This window comes from Pangasianodon hypophthalmus, chromosome 8 (assembly GCF_027358585.1).
Source record: "Pangasianodon hypophthalmus isolate fPanHyp1 chromosome 8, fPanHyp1.pri, whole genome shotgun sequence".
NCBI lineage: Eukaryota > Metazoa > Chordata > Actinopteri > Siluriformes > Pangasiidae > Pangasianodon > Pangasianodon hypophthalmus.
Window position 1 is genome coordinate 19,685,924 of NC_069717.1, and position 23,076 is coordinate 19,708,999.

Here is a 23,076-nt window from a genome sequence, read left to right on the forward strand (position 1 = left end):
AGAAAAGCAATACAGCTATGAGTGAAATCCTGAATATAATATTTCACAGAGATCCAGTCATCTCAGATAAAATGTTTATGATGAAATAAATAATTAACAAAACAAAATATTAGAACATACTGGGAATGGGTTGTCTCTTGAATATTAGTACAGCAAGGCAAAGGTTTTAAAACCAAAACTATTCATACATAACTTACATATATACAGTAGATACACTCTATGGCCAAAAGTATGTGGACAGCTGACCATCACACCAATATGTGCTTGTTGAACATCCCATTGCAGATTTAGTCCCCTTTGCTGTTATAATAACCCCCACTCTTCTGGGAAGCTTTCCACTAGATTTTATAACATGGCTGTGGGGATTTGACTTACTACTGGCCTCTGATCAGGGTTGTGTCTCCTTGCTGGTGCTGCTTGACCTTAGTGCAGCTTTTGATACCATTGATCATGCTATTCTCCTCAATAGACTAGAAAATGTAGTAGGCATTAAGGGAACAGCCCTTTCCTGGCTCAGGTCTTATTTGACTGATCGTTATCAGTTTGTAAACGTAAATGGTGACTTCTCTTCTCATGCTAAGGTAAAGTTTGGTGTTCCGCAAGGCTCTGTTTTAGGCCCACTGCTCTTTTCTTTATATATGCTACCTCTGGGCAAAATTATTCGTAAGCATGGTATTAGCTTCCACTGTTACGCTGATGACACACAGTTGTATGTTTCAGCAAAGCCAGATGACAGACACCAGCTTAATAAAGTTGAGGAATGTGTAAAAGACATTAGAAACTGGATGCTTATTAACTTTCTCTTACTTAATTCTGACAAGACAGAAGTACTTGTACTAGGACCACATGCAGCTAGAAGTAAGCTTTCTGATTACATAATAACTCTGGATGGCCTTTCTGTTTCATCATGTGCAGCAGTAAAAGACCTTGGTGTGATTATCGACTCTAGTCTTTCTTTTGAAGCTCATGTAGATAATACCACTAGGATTGCTTTCTTTCATCTCAGAAATATTGCTAAAATAAGAAATATATTGTCACTACACGATGCAGAAAAATTAGTTCATGCTTTTGTTACCTCTAGGTTGGATTATTGTAATGCCTTACTGTCTGGATGTTCCAGTAGATGCATAAACAAGCTCCAGTTAGTCCAGAATGCAGCAGCGAGAGTCCTTACTAGAACCAGAAGATATGACCACATCACCCCTATCTTATCCACACTGCATTGGCTCCCAATCAAATTTCGTATTGATTATAAAATACTACTATTGACCTATAAAGCACTAAATGGTCTCGCGCCACAGTACCTGAGCGAACTTTTGGTCTTTTATGATCCGTCACGCCTACTCAGATCAAAAGATGCAGGCTATTTGTTGGTACCTCGAATAATGCGGGCTACAGCTGGGGGTAGAGCTTTCTCTTACAAAGCCCCACAGTTATGGAACAGCCTTCCACTTAGTGTTCGGGGCTCAGACACAGTCTCAGTGTTTAAGTCTAGGCTGAAAACATATTTGTTTAGTCAAGCCTTTTGTGAATAGTTTTCTTAGGTACAGGGGCAGGTCTGGAGGGTTTCACAGGCACACACACTCTCACACGTTCACTCAGGTTTGTCGACGGTGGAGTGGCTGGCTGCCTTATGTCCCAGGGTGCCCTCATGTCTGTGTTAGCTTCTGGCTCTCCCTTTCAGTTATGCTGTCATAGCTAGTCTTGCCGGAGTCCCTGCTTGCACTCTGCATGCAAAGTACATCGTGCTTAACCATTAGAGGACAAAAGCTCACCTAACAATCTCTTCCTTTCTCTCCATCTCTCTCTCTCCCTCACTCTCTGTCGAGCTACACATGCTACTTCTGAGACTTGGAGTTCTCATCGGTTGAGTTCGCTCGCTGCTGCTGGGGGTGGCCCCATATGGACTGCCTGAAGAACTGTTTGGATTGCTGGGGATGGTGCCACCTGGGGGCTGTGGAGATGGCTTGGGGATCACATATGGGGAGCTGTACTGTAATGGCTTGGGACTGCGATTGCTGTAGTGGCTTTGGGGCTGCAGTTGCCACGAGCAGCTTCGTACTCAGGACTCCATCAGTGGACAGTGGATAGATTTTAACCAGCCGGACCTCTTGCAAATACTGTGATGAATTTATTGGTTGCACAATTGCACTATTTGTCCATATAGTACACAATAGAAGGGATTTATTTATAATTGCACTATCCGTTGCACCCAGATGAGGATGGGTTCCCTTTTGAGCCTGGTTCCTCTCAAGGTTTCTTCCTCATATCATCTCGGGGAGTTTTTCCTTGCCACCGTCGCCACTGGCTTGCTCATTAGGGATAAATTCACAGTGATAAATTTAAATATTTACAATATATTTTTGTGAATCCATTTATTTCTGTCAAGCTGCTTTGTGACAATGTCCATTGTTAAAAGCGCTATACAAATAAAATTGAATTGAATTGAATTGAATTTGCTCATTCAGCCACAAGAGCATTAGTGAGATCAGGCACGGATATCGGGCGAGGAGGCCTGGGGTGCAGTAGGTTCCAATTCATCCCAGAAGTGTTCAGTGAGATTGAGGTCAGGGCTCTGTGCAGGACACTGGAATTCTTCCACTCCAACCATGGCAGACCATGTCTTCGTGGATCTCACTTTGTGCACAGGGGCATTGTCATGCTGGAACATGTTTGGGCCTCTTAGTTCCAGTGAAGGGAGTTGTAATGCTACAACATACAAAGACATCCTATACAAATATGTGCTGCCAAATTTCTGGCAACAGTTTGGGGAAGAACCACATATGGGTGTGATGGTCAGGTGTCCATATACTTTTGGCCATATAGTGTATTTTAAATGATCATTAACTTCTCTAATCTTGCACAGCAGCTAAAGGGTTATGGTAGCTAACAATTAATGGCAGTCTATCTTAAATACAAAAGCCTTGTTCTTAAATAATGTCACACAACCTTGCGGATGTCATTTAGAACACACTAGGACTTACTATATCTATTAACACATGAACCAACTGACCCAGAAAGCTGTAAGTAATGTAGATAATAATATATCTACAATACGATTTGTAAAGACTGACTATCCCTTCTAAGAAATCCTTTATTTAATATGAGATCATGCATTTTAATGATATGATCTGAACATTATTTATTTCCAGAAACATTTGGGGTGAGACATACATCCATTAACCTCATTGATAGTGTAGAGATAAAGAAACATGCATCAGAACTACATTTGAGTTAACTGGGAAATTTTCCCCTTTCCATTTAAAGTATTTACACCAAGTTATGCTATACTTTACTCACACTTCTATGATAGCAGCCTTAGCTTCCAGCATTCTCTCTCTGACTAGCTTCCTGATCTGCTCTTTCCTGGATAAAGGCACTCTGGAGTGGCGTTTCTTCTTCTTTGGGTGATTTTCCTTCAAATGCCTAACATCTGTTGAAAATATACTAGCAAACATTAGTATAATTCAAGAAATATGTAGCAGATATTATAAGCACACAATTTAGACAAACCCCTAGATAAACTTATCACACTTGCTTGTGCAAGGGTTGGATTTTTGTGTTTCTAATGCTAAGTAGTGATGCGAAATCATTATATACAGATGGGTGACAAATCAAGGGTAAAAACAGTATAAACCATGTCTTGGTAAGGTTTTGAGCCACTCGAGCTGCCAGTACAGCTTCAGTGTTTCTTGCCATATATATTACAAGTCTCTGCAACTGTAATGGAGGCATGAACGCCATTGTTCTAAAAGATATTCATTCACTTGGTGTATGATGGGGATAGTGCAGCATGGTGTCTAACATGTAAGTCCAAAATCATGTTCAACTGCATTGAGATCTGGTCACTTTGAAGACCATAGCGTATGATTTACATTATTTTCATCCTCATTAAACCATTCAGTAATCAATCCTGTCCTGCAGATGGGGTATTGTCATCTCGGAATAGACCATTCCCATCAGGATAGAAATGTTTTAGCACAGGAGTGTGAATAACTATTCATTTGCAGATGCAATGCTGTTTTTTCCTTTAATTTGCCATGTATTCAGAAAAGTGTTTAAACTAGTTCACGTCCTTATTTTATTAGGTTACAGATTTACCCTAAATGGGTTAGATTAGTTTTTGCAACAAACTGCAAAACCCACCTGAAATATTACATTTAGACAAGTTGACATGTCAACACTGGCGACAAACTACAACTCCCAAGATGCATCGCAGCCTACAAGTATGGCTGCTCAGGACTACTCTCCCCAGCACACCACCTCACTGGCGCAGTCCAGCTCACCTGACTTCAGATCATGCACACTCTATATAAACACACTCCAAACACCCGCACAATGCAAAGTATTGCGCAGTGTATAGTTACCTGACGTGCCAAGGCTTTGTTCTCGTGTCTGATTTCTGGTTCATGTTTTGTTTGTTGTCGCCTGGTTTACCAATTCTAGTTTGGTGCCTGTTTTTGGACTCTGCCTCTGCTTCATGTTTTGGATTTGTTCCCCTGTCTGCTTTCAATATAGCATATCTTTTCTACCTCTCATGCCTGACACAAGTATTCAGACCCTTTGCTTCAACACCTGAAATTGACCTTAGGTGCATCCTTTATTATTTTAACCAGTGTAACTGATGCCAAATCCAATCCAGGCATGTACGTAACTGCATACTCCATATAGCTCGGGCCTTCAATCTTCTGATCACTATGCAATCACTAGCCAAAAACCTTAAAAGAAAAATCTGCTCTGCCCGGGATATCAATATTTATAACCAATATGTGATGTTCAATTGTGCAAAAGATTCAATTCTAAGTTGACATTTTTGGTTTAAACTACTTTAATCACTTTGGCTAATGGATTCCTGCATTACCCACAATGCCATTCAACTGATCTCTGACAGTTGTGCCAGTGGGAATTCATCTCCACCTAAAGAGACAGATGCAGCAGCTCTTTAGTCCTTTAGCCAGGCCAGCTTTCTCACCTCCTCTTCTGTACACTCTGTTGAAACACAAAGGGTCCCAAAGCTTCCATGCAAATGCTGCTGTCCTTGATCAACACAAGGACAACTCAGTAAAGCTAATTTGTATAGCTGCATTGCATTCTGGAACTTGGAGTTCAACTTTTGTCTGCACTAGTTCTACATTGGATTTCTCATGAATCTGATGTTGAATATAACTGGGAAATGCTCAGTGTTGTACTAATTTCCTCCAGGGACACCATCACTGCACACACCCTCTTTACAGGAATAACAAAAATACAGCACCACCCAACATATTAGTACCCGAATCACTAAACGCAAGGATATTTTTAATATAAACATATAATTAATAATAATAATAATTAATAATAATAGTAATAACACAATGCTCATACATGCAATAATGTGTTTAATATTATACACACAATCACGCACCATGGCTTTCAGAGTTGTCTTTTCTTTTTTGTCTGCAAAAGAGCTTAGCAGTGGAGGTCTGAAGAGGAAAGAAACCAAGTCGTCTTTTTGTATGTTCTTTTTCTCCTCTTGCCCCTCCATTTAGCCTGTTTTTTTCTGCTTTCCTTTTCAGCTTCTTAAGGAAATCAGGCATCTCCACCTCTTTGTTGTCCCAGAGGCCATGACACTGCAACCACAAACAAGCAGAACATTTGTCTTTTGGGCTCTAACATCACTTATTCATGCTTTTTTTAATTCGTGACACGGCACCGTAATCCGAAAAGCTCTAAATGCTTTAGTTCATGCTTAACCTTTTTTGTACCAAAATATCTTGTTTTTCATGAGCATTAAGAATAAGGGTCTAGAAATAGTGGTTCACTGGAGAGGTTAGATCTACTAAGACCAAAATAATGTGACCAGCATCTAATTACAGAATTATCTACAGACATAACTATTTTACCTCTAGAGTATAAACCTAGATATGAAAATTGTACATCTGCATAGATTGCATAAAAGAGTCAAAAGGAAGAGCTTTGGAATTATCTGTATTAAAAAAAGACAACGTGGATTACGAGAGTGCAATTTATTTGAAAATAGAAGTCTCATGGTAGAGGTGCCAAAATATTGCCCAATATTCACACGAGTTACACTACCAGTCAAAAGTTTGAACACACTAGATTACATATTTTCCATTGTCTTAAAGACATTTTTGCCATGTCTGCGTTGGAACTGGCATCAGACTCCAGTTCCCAGACTGCTTCACGACCTAAAAACATGGCTGCCATGGACTACAACACCCAAGCCTACACACTCATGGTCACATTCACGTTTGCATGATTACTGATTGCACTCACTTGGACTCAATCACACACACTACTTAAACACACACACACAGACACACCCCTGACGTGAAGTATTGCTCATTATACAACAGTTAGTTCTGGTCCACTAATCTGATTGGTTGAGCAGCGTTCCAAGAGTACTTATATTTCCTGTAACTGCACTGGGATGTTTCACTCCACTTGTCTGTGTTTGCCATGGAAAACTCCACTTCCTAGTTAGAAATGGTTAATAAATATGGCTAATAAATATGATCTAAATGATTAGCTAAAAAAAAATTCTTTTAGCTGTATCATGCAATCAAATCTAGACACTAATATGTGTGTGAGTAATATGTATAATGCCTGCACCACCTTGAGGATAGAACGATGGAAGAAAAGAGCAAGTAGCTGAATAAGATCGAACAGAACATATCCGTCTTTCTTTTCCACTCCTATGATGTTTGGCAGAGCAAACGGCCGCTCAGCATTAATGCCACGATATGCAGAGGTAGTCCACGGAAAGAAGCCGAACTGGAAGAAGTACTTCACTACCACTGTAAGCTGAGAGAAAGAAATGAAGAGAGATCCAGAAGGTTTAATGCTGTTTATAGAACAAACCATAGAGAATGTTAGATCAGCTCATACAAACTAATCTGAAAACTCTTTAGAACAATTCCAGAAAACAAGAAAACTTCGCACATTTTGTCTACATCAAGCTACATCAAGCATAAGTGACTGCACTGATTTATGATATATGGCAAATTCAGAAGTTTTTTAAAAGGCAAGTTGAAGACTTCGTGCACTGAGAGTCATTCCACACTTCCCTATAAACCACAGTGACTGGGAACATCATATATTTGCACTGACCTCAGTGTAGATGATAGCAGTCATCCAGAATCGCTTAGTGGGCCGAGGAACTGAGAGCATAGCCCAGAGGAATATGAGGATGGGGAGGAAGAGCGTGAGCAGCGAGGCAGACACTATATGGTTTAGAATGATGACGAAGTAGCACAGCATCTCTGACTGGGAGACCATGGTGTTATAGAGGGCAAAGATGAGCTGCAGGAGTCGTGGTAATGAGTAGTAGAACTTATCCGACTCATCAATTTCTGGGATCTGGAACATACTTTTAGGGTTTGGGTATGTTTTCATGAATGGCTTTTTGATACACTGTAAAAATACAATTAAGCAATAGATTGCCAGATGTCAAAATATCTATTGTTACAATATGTTTGTGCCAACATTTTGTTCTGACAGGTCTTCCTTTATTAGGTGGAATTGATATGAATTCTGGTAAACTAATATTAGTCTGTTGCATGAGAGAAGGCATAACCATAGCCTACAGAATCTGCCAGCTGTGATTGGCCGTTGAAGTTCATTAGTTTCGTCATATATATCATATATATCATATATATAATCATATATTGTGTGTGTGTGTGTGTGTGTATAACAGAGAATGTGTATCTCACTTGTTAAGCAGCAGTTCACTGGCAGTAAGGGCTCTGGTCTCCTGAGTAAGTGGTTGAGGTTCTGAGATACTCTCGCTCTTCACCTCCATGTCCAGTGAGTCCAGTGATGCTGACTTAAGCATTTCATATTTCTTTGTAAACTGCTCATCTTCTTGCTTTTCCCCCCATTTTCCTTTCTCATCCTCTTCTCCATCCTCCCATTCACTATTCATTTTGTCTTCTGCTTCTTTATCCTCTTCCCTTATAGCGGATGGTTCTTCACAGCTTCAGAGAGAAAAATGACAAATAATGACTAAGGAGTGCTATTGTAATCAGATACTTTTTTGAACTTGAGAAGACAATTAATTTTTACAGTGATAGAATGTGCACATGTCAGAGTAGGCATCTATAACACTCAGTTTACCTCTAATAATAGCTTGACTTTTGGTATATATATGTATATATATATATATATATATATATATATATATATATATATATATATATATATAGTGTGTACAAGAATGTGTATCTCACTTGTTAAGCAGCAGTTCACTGGCAGTAAGGGCTCTGGTCTCCTGAGTAAGGACTTGAGGTTCTGAGATACTCTCGCTCTTCACCTCCATGTCCACTGAGTCCAGTGATGCTGACTTAAGCATTTCATATTTCTTTTTAAACTGCTCATCTTCTTGCTTTTCCCCCCATTTTCCCTTCTCATCCACTTCTCCATTCTCCCATTCACTATTCATTTTGTCTTCTGCTTCTTTATCCTCTTTCCTTATAGCAGATGGTTCTTCATGGCTTCAGAGAGAAAAATGACAAATAATGACTAATCAGAGACAGAATCTATTAAACAGTGCATTAAATACAAACTCAAAAGATTTATGATAGCATCAATAGTAAATCCTACTCCAGTAGAAGACTCCCTTGTTCGAATGAGACCATGTCTATGTTGGCTGATTTGCAAAGTTTCCGACGTCGCTGTTCAGTAGATAGTTGAGAATGGAATTGCTCAGGTTTGGGTGATGCTAAACAGGGGGCATCATCATCAATGTCATCGTTGAGAGTTGGCTGGCGTGACATTAGCATGGTCTCATCGGTCTGACAGCTAAAAAAAAAAAACACCATAAGAAAAGATTGACAAATGAGTCATTACTAGCTATATTATGAGCTATAACTATTAGTGTTAATTAATGTATTACTGCTATTTTATTTATCCATGCATACAATCTGTGCAATTTGTTCTATCCTCAATAAAGTCTATGTAACATAAAATGTCATGTGTATTTTCATTTCTTCTGACCATGGTCTGGACCAGGAGTGGGGTCTTGAGATGCCCTGTTTAACTTTCTGGTCAGCTTTCTGTCTTCCATATAATGTGACTGAGTAAGCGAACTAACTATGTTTCAAAACAATGATGTCTTTCCCAAATCTGGGAACTGCAGTTTGTAGGTATCAACCATCTAATAATAATTTATCCAATTTACTTTAGTTTTGGGGTTTGTTACATTCTAGAAAGATCAGAAAGTTTATCATTGTGCTGCTGTTTGTCAAAATGGGGTCCTTTAAGTGCCATTTCATTATAATGATGTTTATAATATATAATAATAATACTAATGATGTATGATTTTCCTCAAAGATTTTCTATCTTTTAGTCATTTAAGAATCAGAATAAATCTGAAATGTGTGCACACCACTGTTAACTTGTTTCCCATGCAAAGACTGAGAAAAAGAAGAAGTACGCCTCTCCATTGTCCAATGTCCATACTATTTGGGCTTATTGTAAGTCTTTTTGTGTGGTTTTAGAGTTGTAGTTGGGGTGGGAGTTTTGCTGAATCCAGGCAGTCCTGCCCATGGGCTTCATACTTAATCTTTTCAACGTCTACATGCAAGTAAAAACCTTGCACTTGTGCTACTTTTTTTGTTTCGTCCTGCAGGATGCCAGTCCCTATGCACACACATTCTATTCATATCTGTATTTGTATATTAGTTCAATCTGAATAATGTATTCATTTTTGGTTACATCCCTAATGGGCATGTACGAAGTAGGTAATGCAATTAATTGTTGTCTTTTCAGGACATAGTCACCTGGATAGACTGCTATTCCAGGAGAGTTTGGAGTTGGCACTCCTTAGTTGGGCATAGCCACGAGGAGTGATAGGCAGTGGTGGTGGTGAGTTGCCACGTATATTTATCTCTTCATCCAACAGTGTCTGTGTGCTCTGTCTTGAGAGGCAGTTCTGGTAAAATTCATGAATACTTTCATGGGACACATCTCTACCCTAAAAATAGATAGAGGGAAAAACAGAAAATGAGAGAGGATAGTGCTATTAGATTAATATTTAACAGGGTGTGAAAAAGCTGCCCATGTCCCCTTCGAGCAAAAGATTAACGACTGAAAGCACAAATGTTTTTTATTTGAGATTGGCATACTGTGTCACAACTGTGCGAATCATATACCTTGTTCTGTTGCTGGCTCAGCAGTGCCCTTTCCAAGCGCAGCACCTTTGAGATGTCCAAATTGTCCTTACAGAATGAATTCAAACCTGCTGTCATATCATCAATAAGGGACCGGAAGAAGACCAAGCTAAACTTCAGACAGTCAATAATCCGCTCATATATTTTAGCTGTGAGAAGAAAATAAGAGAATATTTTATAGGCACAATTTTTGAAAAAATCAGGTATGTGCTTCCAGACATTAGAATAACAATTAATTCTTTATTGCTTTCATACATATTTTAATTCCAAATTTCTCAATCTCATTCATGTTCTTTAAATGACAAGAAATTGTGATTGAAATATGATGCAGCACAAATAAAACACATAAAGACAATGTCTTTGCATGAATACAAAGTTTAATTTCATAGAAAGTCTTGATAACCAGAAGCCAATGATACCTTTCTCTCCCTCCTCTGCCTCAGGACAGGAGTCTTTCAACTCATCCTCACCTGACTCAAAGCTTTCTGTGCCTGTACATATGCAATTTGCACACAATGCATTTCAGTTTAGGTTGCTGCATGCTACTGGCGCTTAGTATCAGTTAGGTAAAACACAATAATGCATAATGCAATGATATAACCTAGAACACTTTAACAACTATTAACATGTTACAACTCATGACCAGGAGAACAAGATTTACAATATCGTATGTTAAAATTGTATTGTAGGTGTTTGTGAGACTGTACCCTGTTCTTCGCACAGCTCCTTCTTTACTCTCTCCTCTTCTCTCTTTAATTGAATTTCCTCCCTCTTATGGGATTTGAGAGCAGCCGTGGACCCTGCTACCCAGGCCTCATAAGCCAACTGTGAAGGCAAAGAGATGGAAATCTCTGGGTAAAACACAACTTTCTGTGGTGTTTCTACTTCTGTTTCATCTTGATATTTCTAACCTGAAGGGCAGATTTCTTCTTTGGCACAGATTCTTCCTCTGTCTTGGTATCCACTTCACCCTCCTCTTCCTCACTGTCACTTTCAAAGAGGCGATATCCACAGGAGTCCCAGACTACATAATAACACACACACACACACACACACACACATGCATACACATTTATTATATCCTTGAAGTACCTACTATATATAAATGTAGATTTAGAGGGAATGTGAATTCTCTGAGCCTTGAAAACATAGTTTACATTTTGATCACATATCAGGAACGTCTATCCTGCCACTTATAGCTGTAACAGTGACATGCTTTATATATCCAGCATAAGCAAAATTAGCGCCGCACAGTGGCGTAGGTAGCATTGCCACCTCACAGCTCCAGGGTCCCGATTCGATCCTGAACTCGGGTTACTGTCTGTGCAGAGTTTTGCATGTGATCCCCAAGTCTGCATGGGTTTCCTCCTGGTTCTTCTCCCCTCCCAAAAACATGCTGGTACAGTCACATAGTTGTTTGCAAATGTAGTCATTAAAACATGATTAAGCTGCTTGTTTGCCTCTGTGACTGGTTCCCTACATCACAGCTTAAAATCTAGCTTGTGTTAAAGCACTATTTAAAAAATATATCAACTGTTCTCTTTCACATACCATTTGTGTGCTTTGGTCATGTCTCTGTGAACTGTATGACAAGGTGTAGTACAATGAGCATGCTTTTATCAAGAGACAAAAAGATATAAAGAGTTTTTATCATATAATTGTTCAGCTACTTCAATATTTACTGTATACTTGCAAATACAGCTTTTGCCTCTATCTGCTGGTTTTGTTCAGTAAGTCAAACTTGTTCTGCATATGTCATTTCTGCTGCTTAAATATTTCATATAATCGCTGAAAATAGAATATTTAAGTTTCAACTTTAATTTTCAATATTTATAGTATTTATAAGTATTTTTTAACTGAAAGCAAGTGATTTCTACTCAAAATTAAAGTTCTTCTATTTGATAACAGCGTCCTGAGTTGTTCCTTAATGAAGTTGTCTTAGATGTTAAGCATGTGCATAGCTTCATCAGGGATACAGTTAAGAATTTAAAATATTATTAAATATAATATATATTTGATATGTTTAACACTTTTCTTGGTCACTGCATGATTCAGTTTGTGCTATTTCATTGTGGTAATACAGGATCATTAATTATTTTAAAATAGTAGAAATTATGAGTAGGTATGGCAAAACCTTTCATTGGACGGTGTATGCAAAACATGTAGGGTCTCATTTAATTAATACCTAAAAAGTTGATATGACAAAAGGTTTCTGAGACAACCAAAATGTCTACTCACCAGAGGGACGAGAGGTCCATGGTTTCCACCATTCCGTCTGATCACTTTCCTCTAGAAAATGGAAGCACATGCATGTTAACATGTTTCTTCGACTAAACAGAGAATTGCCAGAGGAGGTTCCTTTCATACTAGTGGAGTTTTCACATACACTATATGGCCAAATGTTTGTGGACACCTGACCATTACACCCATATATGCCTGTTGAGCATCCTATTCCAGATTTAGTCCCCACTTTGCTGTTATAATAACCTTCACTCCTCTGGGATGGCTTTCCACTAGATTTTGAAATGTGGCTGTAGGGATATGTCAATTCAGCCACGAGAACATTAGTTCTTAGAGGTCAGGTACTAGTATCAGACGAGAAGGCGTGGGGCACAATCAGCATTCTAATTCATTCAACACAAAGGTGTTCAGTGGGGTTGAGGTCAGAACTCTGTGCACTTCAAACTTTGAGGCAACAGTTTGGGGGAAGGCCCATATATGGGTCTCCTCATACATTTGACCATATGGTGTACTGTAGGTAGCCTATAAAAGGTCCTTGCTATGTCATGTTCATTCTCTGGCCATTGCTGTCAGCCAGAGTAACCAGTGTGTACTGGTGATCCTCCAGTTCTGCTTCCTCTTTGAATAGCATTTAATAGAACAAGGCACCCCGTGACCTGTGCAAGTATGCCTGTGCAATCACTTCCTTCATCCAATGGTTTGACCTGTCTTTAGACAGTGGAGCCCCTTTATGATGCTCCCCTACTCACACAAACAGGTGGTCTCTGAGCTACCAGCTGGCAATCACTTCTACATAATGCTGGAGAGCCCTCACCGAACACAGGGTTGGCTTGGGCACCTCTGCAAGAGTAGATAGGGTGAAAGTTTTATTAATATGTTGTGCAGCAAATGCCTTTGGCTGGCATGCATGACATGACATGTATGAATTCGGGTCCTCAAAGCAAACACTGCATGTGACAGATAATGCATGCAACTCACAGACTCACCTGGCTATAGTGATGGCCAGTAGAAAAAGTCTTAAGCAAAAGCTATTTTATATTTTCATCTTCCATTGGTTCAAATGGCAAGTTGCACAAACTGCTGAGAACCAATTCCACATCCCACAGTGGGACCACCTGCTAGATAAGTTGTAAGATAACGGGATCATGCTCAGTGTTTCATATATAGTGAGAAAACGTTGCACTTATTTTCATACACTCACAATGTAGATGGGCATTTGCACTCATAAGTGCAATGATGCTGTACCAGGATAATGGGCTCACTCCCAGGGTCCAGACCTTTAATTTCAAGGTGTGTCGTCTGCTGTATCTGGGACAGCAGGTCCAGTCTGTCGGTTAGGGTGTATGCAGGGCTTCTTAATAACATTAACAGGCAAAACCATGTTCTCTTTGACCAGATCGGGCTATCAGCAACACTGTTTGCATAGTCTGTTGGATGTCCTCCATAACAGTGTTATCCATACAGCTGGAGTAGTGGAAAACAATAGATTTGGCTATTTTTTTTTTTTATTATTTTGGCCACTATTGTGATAACGTCTGTCTCTGCCCTTCTGTGAACTATATTGTGCAGCAAGTTTGTTTGTTCTCAAACAGATTAACAGAACAACCTCCTTGTGAATTTGCTGAATCCCTGGGTACAGGACTGCTGTGAAACTGTTGCATCAGCCCAGATACCTTCAGAGCAGAAAGTGTGCATTTGCTCACATCCAGAGCTTGCTTGTCCAGCTCGACATCACCTGCAATTTTGTGCCCCTTCATTGCTGATGCAAAACACCACACTAGCATGCTATGTCAAAGGTTTGGAGACACCTGCTCATTTCTTCATTTTACAATGTTTTACTATTTTATAATAAAAATGATGAAACACATATGGAATTATGTAGTGACCAAGGAAAGTGTTATAAACATCAAATCAATTTATATTTTAAGTAATTAATAGAATTTTTGATGAAGCTTGAAATCTTCTTAAAAAGAAGGCGTTTCATGCAGGAGCTTTCACTTAAAGGTCCCAAATAGGCCAAGCACTAGTTGGGTGCTTTTCTTAAGTTTTAAATATTACTCGGTTTAAACGACCACTAGTGGCCAATACTGTCTCTACCAGTGGCATAGATCTAAACCATAATGCTTTTGCTTTTGCTACTGCAGGTAGCATGTGTGTCCTAAACACATAAAAACTCTTTAATGAAACTGGTACATTGAGGAATAGCCCAGTAACTCAATTGGTCTAAGTATCACAAAATGGGTTAGGCATTTGTTTAGCTGTGTCAGGTGGAGGATCCAGCTTCAGTTTTGCTAAGACAGCGTTAATTCCACCCTACAGCACATTTGATTTGCATTACTGCATTATGTTCTGATTTTCAAAATGCTCCCATAGCACACTCCAGGGGATTAGAAGCAGCAAATTAGAATATATCAGGGTTTATACATGGGGTGGCTGTACCAAGCTCTTCAGCTTCTGTTTTTTCCTAATAGGTGCTGAACAGCCAAGCCTTCTGCCTGTTTCTCTTCCTGCTGCAATACCACAGCAATGGAACTTACCTTTTTTCTTAGAGGCCTCAGCCACTCTGTCTCCTTTTTTGCTTCACTACAGGCAACAATGCAGAGTCAGAGGACAGTAATGAGTAGTCAGCAGTATTGCCTTTTTGCTATCAGTATTATGCTGAAGTTATAGCAAGATTCTGTAAGTATTCATTAAAAGTCCCAGTGATCATGGGCAGTGATCATGTTTGTCATCCAAATCCACCAGGGACTAGCAGAACAAAGGGCTCAATACAAGAGGTTGAGAAAGATGTAAAAAAAAAAAAGAAAAAGAAAAAAGTCTATATAAACTTAGTGTCTTTGAATTCACTCCCTCATCTCTTCAGCAAGACAAGAAAGAGAAAGAGGATAAACATGACATAGCTGGGACCTATTATAGGCAACCTATGTGGGCCACAGTCATGATGACTATTTGTACCCAGCAAAGAAACAATCACATGAAAAACTCCAAGGAATCAGTTACTAGACAGGAAAATGTTCAACCATTAAGTACTCTATTTCTATTTGTTGGTGCACAAACACATAAATCTGATTACCTTTTTGCTCTGCACTGGTTTTTTGTTCAGGCCCTTTTGTGTCCAGTGTTGTGACAGCCTCTTCTGGTTGATTCTTTTGTTTTACCTTGATTTTCTCCATCCTAGAAGAAAAAAAGACCAGACACACAATTGTAGCACACACAGTAGAACAACTGTTAAATGGGTTTGTAAGTGAAACCCCAACCCGCAGGAGGCCTGACAAGCAGTTGGCATTCCAATTCATCCCAAAGGTGTTCAGCGGGGTTGAGGTCAGGGCCCTGTGGCCACTTGAGTGGCCACCAAACCAACCTTGGCAAACCATGTCTTTATGGACCTTGCTTTGTGCACAGGGGCTTTGTCATGCTGGAACAGGTTTGGATCCCTTAGTTCCAGTGAAGGGAAATTTTAATGCTATAGCATACAAGGACATTATAGACAATCATGTGCCTCCAACCTTGTGGCAAAAGTTTGGGCCCACATATGGAGGTCATGGTTAGGAGTCCATGTACTTTTGGCCATATAGTGTAGTTGGTTGAAGCAACCTATTTATGCTGAATGTAATAACCGTTGTATGTGTAACATCTACAAAACTTAGTTGTAAAGAAATTGCACAGGACTTTTTAGCCTTTGGTAGGAAGTAATACAACAGCACACACACACACACACACACACACACACACACACACACACATACTGTTTTTTCAGCAGTTCCACAGATTTCTTCTCCAACTCCAGTCTAGCTGCCACACGTTTCTTTACCTTGGCTTCAAATAGTTCAGCACCCCTTGAACACAACAGACCATTTGAAGACAACAGATTATTTTATTTTGGAACAGTCCATTATATTTGATAAATACAGCAATCAATCTAACTTCAATTATACAATCAGTATATTAACTCAACTACTGTAAATGTTGTGCCTTTTTTATAAGTCAAATATACAAAATAAACATTATTCTCTTTATATGTTTCTATAAAAGTTCAGAAGGCAATGTCAGTTTCCTACCTCGAGGCAAGGATCTTAGAGGCTTTAAGATCAGATACAACATACAAGAAGTAGTAACTGAGAAATATTCTCCTTTGAGCCAGTAGCACAGTAAAACAAACTGCATCCCACACAATACCGGCCTCTCCCACTGGCAGCTCACAGTCATCACTAGGTTTAGCTACATGCACAAACACATACAGACAAAAAAAAAAAAAAAATATATATATATATATATATATATATATATATATATATATATATATATATATATATATATATAGACATGCACACATCGTATGTACATCTTCTTATGCAACTATGCATAATATGCATATGCAACTTCTTATGCAAATGGATTTCTTTGAACCTTTGAAATTGGAATTTTATGGAATTGTTTTATATTTTTAATTCTAAGCACAATTTTAAGCACAAGCCTTTAGAAGCCTTAAAAATGTTTTAAGGATAATAAAAAAAAAAAATACATTCAATCAGCTGTGTCCAGACTGCTACGTTACATAAACAAAGAACGCCTTTGCAAAAATTGCAAGGCTGATGCATACAGTCTTGAACATTACGTGAACATGTAATGAGATCTGAAAGGGCAACGGAGGCCTTAGAATTTGCAAAGAACCAAATAACTAAAGGTATGCTAACTTAAGGCACCCTTTTAATTATGAACAAATATAATGATAACACCTTACTAATTTATCCACATTATATACAGTACATAAACTTGTGTACCATGCTCTTAAGTTTTGCTACATCCACTACATATAAATATATACTATATAAACACACACAACTTTGTGTTTATTATTATCTGCATATTTATTATTAAACACTTGCAGGCCAAGACAAGGTTAATATTTACTTACGCACATCATAGCCTTTGATAGTACAGAACATACTGAATGCCTGAATGAGCCAACAGGCTTTCTTTAAAAGTCTGTCCAGGTAAGCACAGGATCCCAGCTAGACACACACACACACACACACACACACAAAATAAGAGTGAATTAACAGGGTGGACAACAAAAGGAAAGGAAACAAAGACTACAGAATATATGCATACTAGGGCATCAACCAAATGTCATTAAACACAAAGATTATTATTAAATACTACTGAATTATCTTTAAGTAGGTGAATTTTCTCTAACTAAATCTACCGACTTTCAACTTTCAATTATGTTTGTAATTACTTTATGTAATTACGTGCACATGATATAAATAAATATAAATAAATAAATGTCCAGTGTTGCTGCACTATATTACTTATTCAACCACAAAATGAAGTTATTTGGTATACTGTATAACACTTGAAAATACTCTGAAATTACTTTTCATTGCATTTTCAACACCTTTTCAATAGACGGTTTCCTGTGTTTCCCCAGTGGTTAGAACGCATCCCTTTTTCTCGTTTTAATGGTTGAATTTATTTATTACTTGCATGCATACTTACAGAGATAAAGTTCTTCAGGCAAATCACCACACAGGTGTAGGCAATAAGGCAGTCCCACAGTCTGAGTATGTAGCGTACAGGCTGCAGCAGCACCGTGTCTCCAAAAAGCATGAAATAGAAGCAGGCCACCAGATAGCCCAGGCAGAATATGTTGATACGTGTGGTGCCAGTGATGAAAACCAAGCATAAAACCAACCAGAAGAAGTAACTGAATACAAAGACCTTTGCCATGTCAAGATATGACCTGAAAACAACATAAAAATAATACACATTTTGGTTTGTTAAAGACTGGTATGACCAGGAGTAGTGACAACAGATCTTCAACCAAACATATAGCAAATCTTTAGTGCCCATTTTCCAACTCATGCACGATTATCACTTATAAATTTGTATAGTTAAAAAAGCTTCAGACTGTGTAATAAAATTAGCCCAAACCACTGACATTAATTATTTTACATATGATGAAGTTATTAGATCTGGTCATTCAGTCTCAACACACAAAATGGATGACAAGTACTTCTTGAGGGCTCTGAAAGAGGTGTTAGCATACACCTTGAGTTTCATGCAGATTTGATTTGTGTGTGTTTTACTCAATAGTAATGAATGAGTTCAAGTGAAATTTATAATAACACCCTTTGGAGGCCCAAAGACCTGCATCATTTTCAACTATTGATCTCAAGAGCAGATCCTATGCAGTCTAGTCATTGCAATCTAACCTAATTCATTGCTCTAAACAGTAAAAAGCAGTTTTAAATGTAACTATGAGCAAAAACATTAAAAAAAGGGGGAAAAAAGAAATTACTATGATTTTGGTTAACTTTTGTTTGGTTAAAACGTTTGCTTATACAGAATTTGAAGTAGCCAGTGAGTAAATCATTTTAACTACATTGGCAAGGGCTATGCATTCCTACTTAAATATCTGCTCGCTGCTAAATACACTTTCCCTGGTCTTTGAGTAAAAATGCACTTCTGAGTCATCAAGAAAAATTGACAAGAGCATCTTAAACATATTACTGGAACACAGGACCATAGCAGTTAGTAATATCAAAAATTGTTCTCTGCAAAAGGAAAGGAATGACAAAATAAAGTTACTGTCATTTTCTTTGATACAAAATAAACTTGAATTTCTCGAATTAGCTGTGTAGGAGCAATATCACGAGTATCACCACTAGAATCTCCACTAGTATCCACCTTGCCAGACACACTTATACACACCGGCAGTGCAGAAAATTGCCAACTGTTGTGTACTGGTTAAGAGAGCGAGGGTCTAGGTTTCTACTGATCTCCACATTTTCCCCTGCCACGAGTCTCACAGAAGCCTTATTCTCTTCTTCAAACACCTGCCACTGCAGAGACGCTACCATCAACAGCAAGAAGTCATCTACAAAGAGAATGGAAAGAAAAGTAATGAAAACCAGTGTGAATGTGCTATGAATAATAATAATAATAATAATAATAATAATAATAATAATAATGAAGCTAAAAAATATCCTAATATTCTAAAAACTAATATATTGTGAGTATGACCAGACTTACAAAATATGAAAGTGGGGTTAGGCTGCATGGCAAAATCTGGCAAATACAACCACTTGATCTGATTGGAACTGAGAGCCTTAGAGCCTTTCCTCCAAGGATAATCTGTAGCACAATGTACATATTATTGTCAGCATGTTGTACATAGCAGAAAACTAATTTTACAGAATTATACATTTACTGTATTTAGATGTAAATTTTTTCTTTATTACAACATAATTACTGAGTTACTGTCTCCTTAAGGATAATGCTGTATGTTGTGATGAGGAAATGTAAAATAGTTATCATTTTGATGGTTTGATTAACTACAGAATGTAACTTCTAAAAGCATAACAATTTCAAAAATATATAATCAATATATATCAATAAACAAATAATTTCAGTACATAGAGCAAATCATGATTTTGAGTTGATCATACCATGAGTTTTAGTGCTATTTCACAAAATAAATGTTTTTTAAAAGTCTGTCATTTTACACCTTGCACTATTGTGTGCATTAAAGAAAGGCGGCTTCTTAATAAATATTGTGTGAAGTACCAGTACAGAGTGCAGGAGGCACTCCGATACAGAGCAAATACTGGAACACCATTAGGCTGGCAGTAAAGCAGCAGTATCTAGGCCAGACTTCACCAATAGCCTTCCTGCGACGACGTCCCAAAACTGTGATCAGTGCAAAACAGTGCAGAAGGGCAAAGAAATCCATCCGCTGGCCAATCACATTCACTGCCACTACAAATGATACCTGCCGCAGAAACACATGGGTTACAGATTAAAATCACTGCCTCAACATCAGTGCTTCTAGAAGTATTCAGACGTACCGTAGGGTCGCATAAACATTTGCTGTACCTCAAGGCCAAACTTGTAGAAGAAATAATTGCAGAAGTATTTGAGGCAGGGCAGGATGCCATGATCCAGGTGCTGCCATGTTACATTGTTGAAAATAGTGCCTTTGGGAGGAGGTTTGAAGTTTAAATGGAGACGATGGTAGAGCTGGTGCCGATGGACAGTCACGTCAAACACAAGGAGGCCCAGTATTAATAAATGATTCTGCAGACACATTCACACAGTATAAGAATAGCGTGATATAAAGTCATACATTTCATATGCTGGTGTTCTGAATAAGTAGTACAAGCTAGTACATGATGAATCAATAAGGCAAGGGTATTCAAGTAAAATATGTGAAGGTCCAGTTATGTAAATTTCACTGCTTATAAAGGACCTGATAAGAAACTAACATCATTAAGCTGTGGCAACAGTTACCTTTTAATGCTTAACCATTTATGATTTGTTCATGGCTATAAAATAAGTGGCTGTGTTTTGCTTCATAGTGGTGCTTTATGTTTGACTAGTACCATGGACTCTAAACTAGAGCTGCAATGATCTGAAAGTTTTATTTTTTAATGTACTACGCATTGAAAAACTGTTCTTGTGTTTTAAAATACTGTATGTTAATACTGAGCAGCATACCTGTAGGCAAGGCAGAATGGCATCCCCACATTTTCTCAGACTGCCAACCCACATAGACGGATCCACAGGTTCAATATACAAAACAGACTTCTGCAAAAGCTGTGCCACATTCCCACTGTACCAGCTCTGATTAGAAATCAGTAAATCCTTAAAAGAAACAGTCATTGTATTTAATTATACAAAATCAAGGCATGTAAAATGCACAGAAATAAAAGGTAGAATTCTTTCTTTTGCAGTATTCTTCATTATTTGTTAAACTGGTATATACTGAAGTAAGCCCAGCGCAGGCCAATTTAGTTAGAAAGCAAAAACTACTAAAGAAACTCACAGCAGTGCAATTAACAGAAAACTCTGTTGGTTTGATGAATTTCAACTGATACATCATTTTACACACAACCATCACGCAGGCCCAGACAGAGGACACAGTGGAGGCCATTGGCCGCAGTCTCGCATATGGGACAGCAAATGACCATGATGCCAGGAACACAAAATTCATCAGAGACACCTACATAACAAAGACAGAAACACACTTATTGCTTGATATAGGGGGAAGAATTTTGGCAATGCTTTAAAGTACACTCCTGGTCAAAAAAAAAAAAAAAAAGCCCAAAAATGTTAAAGCCCAAATATTAAGCTTTTAGTGGTCTTAACAACAAATCATTGGTCAGAAAATTAGCAAGAATTAAACAAATGCACTCCTGAGAGCTCCTGTGCCACCATTTGCTCGTTTACTTTTGCTGCAGTGAACTGTTTGGGGAAAATCTAGAAACAGGGAAATTCACTTACATAGTGTTCTTGTACACAAAAGTAAAATCATGATAATGATTAAAATGTTTGATGTAAAAATTCAAACTAAAACATGTCTGGGTGTACAAAAGTTTCCAAATTTTATTTTTTCTTAAAAGATTAGTCATTATTTGGTTATCTGCCACACCTGATGCAGCCCATTAAGGGCCACAAGGCTTGAACATTTAAAGAATCAAAGGGAAAAGCTATCCCATACTAACTTCCTTTATCTATTTGTTTCATTCTTGCTGATTTCTTGAACAATGATGTGTTGTTAAGACCATTAAAATCTTCATATTTTGCCATTTTGGGTCCATTTGTTTTGCCCAGGAGTGTATACAGTTCAATATGTAACAATCAAAGCTATTAAACTGGTGCAGGATCCAGAGTTTACTGAAGGACAAGCAGGAATCCTAAGACAGAGGGATAGGCAAACAGTCAACACAACAGACAGAACTAAACAGAGCTAATAGCATTAAAGGGTAGTCAAAAAACATAAACTAAAAAAGACGAGGACCAATTAAGAGAGACAACTAAACTAATATGAAAAAAATGATTTGAAATACAACCCACAGAGAAGCAAATTGGATTTATTTGTCTTTTTTATTTATTTATTTATTTGTTATTTGTTGGATTTATTTTATTTGAAAAAGACCAATAAATTTAGGACATTATCACACTATCACATAATTATTTTTCTATCATTATTTATCATAATCTAGGACCTATTTATATATCATATCTCTTTATAATTTATTAGGTAAAAGAGGAAAAGGTATTAAGTAGGCCATAAGGCATCACTACATATTCCTAATGAAAATATACACAGTTCTTATTATTTTCTCTTTGTTAAGGGCTTTATCCTGCTCAAGATCACTGTGGCACGAGCATGAGAACACCCTAGATGGGATGCCAGTGCATCTCAGGGCATCTTAAGAGTTTGATGTAAGAAGGTTGACTTGAAACAAATGCAAAATTGTGGAATTTAATCCATCATATCTACAGGACCTTAGGCCAAGATTTTTGACATATTACATGCTTGCATGCATTACATCCTACATTACAGTAAAATATGTATATTCTTATTTAAAACATCATGTTTGGGTGTGGCTAAGAGTTTGATGTGTGTGTGTGAGTATAACTTACTTCTTTTAGGCTAACCCAGATGATGCCTGCAGCAACAAGCTTGAGGCTATGGAGCTCTAGCAATCTCCAGCAAAACTCTTGACCCTTAGTCAACCACAGCAGAGCATGTAGTGTGAACACCCTTATCCGATCCACCACTAAAAACCATTTGTTTAATGTTGATTCTAAAATACACAGACACACATAAAAGTTAAATGAGCATCTCACTGCTTTCGCCGACTGTTAGTCCACTAAT

The 23,076-nt window shown here is 38.0% G+C and overlaps 1 protein-coding gene across 1 annotated transcript in view; it reads right to left on the bottom strand.

Annotated features, from left to right (window-relative positions):
* si:dkey-11f4.7 (piezo-type mechanosensitive ion channel component 2) overlaps nucleotides 1-23,076 on the bottom strand; it is a 55,643-nt gene that overhangs the window by 8,905 nt on the left and 23,662 nt on the right. The window contains exons 17-40 of the mRNA XM_053236081.1: nucleotides 22,842-23,005; nucleotides 21,238-21,414; nucleotides 20,910-21,056; nucleotides 20,289-20,489; nucleotides 19,980-20,184; nucleotides 19,446-19,547; nucleotides 19,125-19,290; nucleotides 17,910-18,153; nucleotides 17,326-17,422; nucleotides 16,469-16,628; nucleotides 16,157-16,246; nucleotides 15,484-15,584; nucleotides 11,081-11,193; nucleotides 10,877-10,994; nucleotides 10,589-10,660; nucleotides 10,152-10,318; nucleotides 9,780-9,973; nucleotides 8,602-8,799; nucleotides 8,229-8,492; nucleotides 7,713-7,976; nucleotides 7,111-7,369; nucleotides 6,616-6,804; nucleotides 5,405-5,609; nucleotides 3,301-3,433 (exon numbers count right to left, since the gene is read on the bottom strand). Of these exons, the coding sequence (XP_053092056.1) occupies nucleotides 3,301-3,433; nucleotides 5,405-5,609; nucleotides 6,616-6,804; nucleotides 7,111-7,369; nucleotides 7,713-7,976; nucleotides 8,229-8,492; nucleotides 8,602-8,799; nucleotides 9,780-9,973; nucleotides 10,152-10,318; nucleotides 10,589-10,660; nucleotides 10,877-10,994; nucleotides 11,081-11,193; nucleotides 15,484-15,584; nucleotides 16,157-16,246; nucleotides 16,469-16,628; nucleotides 17,326-17,422; nucleotides 17,910-18,153; nucleotides 19,125-19,290; nucleotides 19,446-19,547; nucleotides 19,980-20,184; nucleotides 20,289-20,489; nucleotides 20,910-21,056; nucleotides 21,238-21,414; nucleotides 22,842-23,005 (4,030 nt within the window). The remainder of the gene's footprint in view (nucleotides 1-3,300; nucleotides 3,434-5,404; nucleotides 5,610-6,615; nucleotides 6,805-7,110; nucleotides 7,370-7,712; nucleotides 7,977-8,228; nucleotides 8,493-8,601; nucleotides 8,800-9,779; nucleotides 9,974-10,151; nucleotides 10,319-10,588; nucleotides 10,661-10,876; nucleotides 10,995-11,080; nucleotides 11,194-15,483; nucleotides 15,585-16,156; nucleotides 16,247-16,468; nucleotides 16,629-17,325; nucleotides 17,423-17,909; nucleotides 18,154-19,124; nucleotides 19,291-19,445; nucleotides 19,548-19,979; nucleotides 20,185-20,288; nucleotides 20,490-20,909; nucleotides 21,057-21,237; nucleotides 21,415-22,841; nucleotides 23,006-23,076) is intronic.